Genomic DNA, 4,749 nt, shown 5'->3' on the forward strand with positions numbered 1-4,749 from the left:
TCCTTACCCCATTAATATAGTCTCTGACTCATATATTCTGTTTTTGTATTAAAAAAATATAGAAACCTCCACCATATACTCCAATCAACCTATTATTCAACAACTCTTTTTCAAACTACAATCTTGTTAAAAACCACTGTGGGGGATTTTCTCCCAGGGACTTGGAAACAATGAATCTGAAAGAACAACACTTGGACAGTCTCTTGCAAGGACTGACAAGTTTATTTCTGCGGTCGAGTCTTTTTATAGAAGCAGGAACAAAGAGCTTAGAGTATACGGCCAGCAGAGCACATACGGGGTTAAGACATAATCAGTAAAAGATATTTCAAGGACAGCACGTTCTAAATGACCCATGTGTTTATCCCATGACCAATTTTCTCAAGCAACATCTTTTATATTTAATTATTAAATCTTGGCGCTGAGCATAGCTAAAGGCATGAGATGTTTTTCAGCTATCAGTATGCAAAGCCTGAGTACTTCTGGCCCTCTGCCATTTTCCCAAGGACCTTCTCCTTCAAGGCTACTTTGCACTGCGCTTCCCAACATATCTTCCTTTTGTTTTTAATTTAAGCACAGTAGCTGCTAGTTGGACTCCGTTGTGAAAGGCACTGAGTCTTGAGTAGAGATATCTGTATCCTATAAACAATGACATAAAAAGCAGGGTGATTAATACATATATAACAATGTTGCTTCCTGAAAACCAAGTTCTAGGGTCTAGAGACGATAGGGCTTTAGTTAAAGTATCGTAAAATTGAGTGCTGTACAATTCCTTGGGTACCTTAACTTGAAAATTAGCAATTTGTTGTTTCAACAGATTGATGTCTAAACTTGAGTTATCTGTGAGATCCTGCAAATGTGCTTTAACTTTATCCCAAGGATACTCAGTGCTATTGTTGGGCATATTAGTCAGACAAAAAGAAGTAAAATTCCAGTGACAACATATACGTGTTTGGAAAGTCAGTTGCTGCACTTGATCTCCTAAGTGGATTATCACAGTTTGTAACTCATTAATTCGTGTTTGTAATTGCTGGTCTATTTGGGCTTGTCGAGTCCAAAGATCATGAGCGTCTTTGTGCCATGCAGTGATAAAATCATGATTTTGTATAGAGTTATGTAGAGCCATACCAGACAAAGTTCCTACAGTCACAATGGAAATAAGGCTTAGGATGCCTGCAATAATCCACCCAATGATGTCCTTAGATCGCCTAAGTCCAGTTTTCAACAATACAAACAGAAAGACAGAATCAGTCCAAGGTTCAGTTAAGTTTACGGTAAGCCATAACTCAGATCTTTGTTTAACTAGTGCAATTCTAGCATTGTGATATGAAATGGTGTGATTAAGGCAGGTATACAATGCACATGCAGTACAATTGACAATCTTGGCCAATAAGTCAATATCAAAATGCCCTACAATAAACAAGTAAGGAAGGTGAACACACGATTGAATATAGCCAGTACTATTGTATAGGATGAACTATGGAATGAGGTTCGTGACATTGTACAGGAGACAGGGATCAAGACCATTCCCATAGAAAAGAAATGCAAAAAAGCAAACTGGCTGTCTGGGGAGGCCTTACAAATAGCTGTGAAAAGAAGAGAAGTTTCACTTTTCAAGGAAAGATATAAACATCTGAATGCAGAGTTCCAAAGAATAGCAAGAAGAAATAAGAAAGCCTTCTTCAGTGATCAATGCAAAGAAATAGAGGAAAACAACAGAATGGGAAAGACTAGGGATCTCTTCAAGAAAATCAGAGATACCAAAGGAACATTTCATGCAAAGATGAGCTCAATAAAGGACAGAAATGGTATGGACCTAACAGAAGTAGAAGATATAAAGAAGAGATGGCAAGACTACAGAGAAGAACTGTACAAAAAAGATCTTCATAACCCAGATAATCACGATGGTGTGACCACTGACCTAGAGCCAGACATCCTGGAATGTAAAGTCCAGTGGGTCTTAGAAAGCATCACTATGAACAAAGCTAGCGGAGGTGATGGAATTCCAGTTGAGCTATTCCAAATCCTGAAAGATGATGCTGTGAAAATGCTGCACTCAATATGCCAGAAAATTCGGAAAACTCAGCAGTGGCCACAGGACTGGAAAAGGTCAGTTTTCATTCCAATCCCAAAGAAAGGCAATGCCAAAGAATGCTCAAACTACTGCACAATTGCACTCATCTCACACGCTAGTAAAGTAATGCTCAAAATTTGCCAAGCCAGGATGCAGCAATATGTGAACCGTGAACTTCCTGATGTTCAAGTTGGTTTTAGAAAAGGCAGAGGAACCAGACATCAAATTGCCAACATCCGCTGGATCATAGAAAAAGCAAGAGAGTTCCAGAAAAACATCTATTTCTGCATTATTGACTATGCCAAAGCCTTTGACTGTGTGGATCACAATAAACTGTGGAAAATTCTGAAAGAGATGGGAATACCAGACCACCTGATCTGCCTCTTGAGAAATTTGTATGCAGGTCAGGAAGCAACAGTTAGAACTGGACATGGAACAACAGATGGGTTCCAAATAGGAAAAGGAGTACATCAAGGCTGTATATTGTCACCCTGTTTATTTAACTTATATGCAGAGTACATCATGAGAAACGCTGGACTGGAAGAAGCACAAGCTGGAATCAAGATTGCCGGGAGAAATATCAATAACCTCAGATATGCAGATGACACCACCCTTATGGCAGAAAGTGAAGAGGAACTAAAAAGCCTCTTGATGAAAGTGAAAGTGGAGAGTGAAAAAGTTGGCTTAAAGCTCAACATTTAGAAAACGAAGATCATGGCATCTGGTCCCACCACTTCATGGGAAATAGATGGAGAAACAGTGGAAACAGTGTCAGACTTTATTTTTCTGGGCTCCAAAATCACTACAGATGGTGACTGCAGCCATGAAATTAAAAGACGCTTACTCCTTGGAAGGAAAGTTATGACCAACCTAGATAGCATATTCAAAAGCAGAGACATTACTTTGCCAACAAAGGTTCATCTAGTCAAGGCTATAGTTTTTCCTGTGGTCATGTATGGATGTGAGAGTTGGACTGTGAAGAAGGCTGAGCGCCGAAGAATTGATGCTTTTGAACTGTGGTGTTGGAGAAGACTCTTGAGAGTCCCTTGGACTGCAAGGAGATCCAACCAGTCCATTCTGAAGGAGATCAGCCCTGGGATTTCTTTGGAAGGAATGATGCTAAAGCTGAAACTCCAGTACTTTGGCCACCTCATGTGAAGAGTTGACTCATTGGAAAAGACTCTGATGCTGGGAGGGATTGGGGGCAGGAGGAGAAGGGGACAACAGAGGATGAGATGGCTGGATGGCATCACTGACTCGATAGACGTGAGTCTGAGTGAACTCTGGGAGTTGGTGATGGACAGAGAGGCCTGGCGTGCTGCCATTCATGGGGTCTCAAAGAGTCGGACACGACTGAGCGACTGATCTGATCTGATCTGATTGTATAGTAAGGTATAATTAGAAGGACGAAACACACCCACAGTCCCATAAACACTAGTGAATTGCTCTAAGGCTGCTGGAATTTTCCAAATGTGCCATTGCTCTGGCCCCACAATGGGGACAATGATCCTGGTTCGTGGGGGTGATAAGCCCCCATTATACCAATTCAGCAATATGTCCTTATGAGTCCAGAAACTTGTATTAGATTTGTGAAAGCCTCCAATGCTTGATCTATTAAACCAGGAGCAGTTATGATGTTCCTCCTGCTCTTCAGAACAGTTTACAAACAACCCGTGAGGTCCCCAGTCAACAAATTTAAATCTATGATTGGTATGATTTTTCTGAATTATAGAAACTTTCCCAAATTGGCCTCGACAGTCAGACCAATGTAACGGTTGTATCTCCTGTTTTCTTCTCCAAGATACAGTGTGACATGAAGGTTCCTCTGGTTGAAAAAGCAAGTTCGAATAGTTGGCTATCTGGCCTGGATAATGTCACTTGGAGCCATTAAGTAAGAAAGATGCCATAGCGAACATTCCCAGATGCAAAGCAGTCCCATTGTTGGCAGAGTATGCTCACCACTGTGGGAAGATAGTCATGCAAAGGGGGTGATATCCGAAACAGATAGGCAAGGTTTTGAATCCAATGTAAATGTTGATTGGCTTTCCCTCATCTTCTTCATGGATTGGTCGCTTTGTGGACCAGGGACTTGGAAAATGCATGCTATCATTGGTAAAGATCATAGGGGCTTTATCTACCCAATGCACTATGGACAGAAGTGGTGGGTTGGATATGTATGCCCAATAAACATATTCTGCACTTACCCCAGAGAAACAGGAAAGAACAGCTAACATTGCCAGAAGCAGCTTATCTGGAGTCAAAGGAGTTCCAGTGTTCTTCAGTGTCTGCTCAGCCTGACGAGTCATGTTTTTCACTTGAGCCCATGTCGAGTAAGGATTCAGACAATGGCATTTCCTCATTGGCTCCTCCAAGGTCATTGATGAGACCCTTCGCATCAGCTTCATCACTTGCCGAAGGAGTCCGATCTTGGGGTCCTTCTCAGTAATGGACATGGCGAAAGGGAACCCAGATTTCCTCTCCATCTGCAATGACAAGACCATAACACTTGCCTAGGAGTTGTAAGATTCCTGGCAGCCACTGATTAAATTGCTTATACCATATTGGTGTATTGATTTCTAATTTGCTGTTTTTGTCTTCTGCAAAATGTCTATCTGCACGAGTGTCAGAATTATTTTTTGTTAAGTTTAAATTTAGGGGATAAAGAGTTAAAGATAATA

At 41.0% G+C, this 4,749-nt stretch overlaps 1 protein-coding gene across 1 annotated transcript; it reads right to left on the reverse strand.

Moving 5' to 3' along the window:
• Window positions 1-203: 203 nt before the first annotated feature.
• LOC147341001 (endogenous retrovirus group K member 18 Env polyprotein-like) lies at window positions 204-4,524 on the reverse strand. The gene is made up of 3 exons (XM_086387150.1): window positions 4,484-4,524; window positions 3,462-3,580; window positions 204-1,470 (listed from the first exon to the last, which is right to left on the reverse strand). The coding sequence occupies exons 1-3, from the start codon at window positions 4,522-4,524 to the stop codon at window positions 521-523; spliced, it is 1,110 nt and encodes a 369-aa protein (XP_086243276.1). The 3' UTR covers window positions 204-520.
• Between the last annotated feature and the right edge of the window lie 225 nt (window positions 4,525-4,749).

The sequence above is a fragment of the Bos grunniens genome, chromosome X (assembly GCF_055505025.1).
Source record: "Bos grunniens cultivar Pamir isolate PY7600 chromosome X, Bosgru_T2T1.0, whole genome shotgun sequence".
In the NCBI taxonomy this organism is placed as follows: Eukaryota; Metazoa; Chordata; class Mammalia; order Artiodactyla; family Bovidae; genus Bos; species Bos grunniens.

Coding starts and splice junctions, on each gene's coding strand:
- LOC147341001 (XM_086387150.1), bottom strand. CDS start 4,524: ATGTCCATTACTGAGAAGGACCCCAAGATCGGACTCCTTCG. Junction 3,581..4,483: donor CCCAAGATCGGACTCCTTCG/GCAAGTGATGAA, acceptor CCCACGAACCAG/GATCATTGTCCCCATTGTGG. Junction 1,471..3,461: donor TCGTCCTTCTAATTATACCT/TACTATACAATC, acceptor TTCCATAGTTCA/TCCTATACAATAGTACTGGC.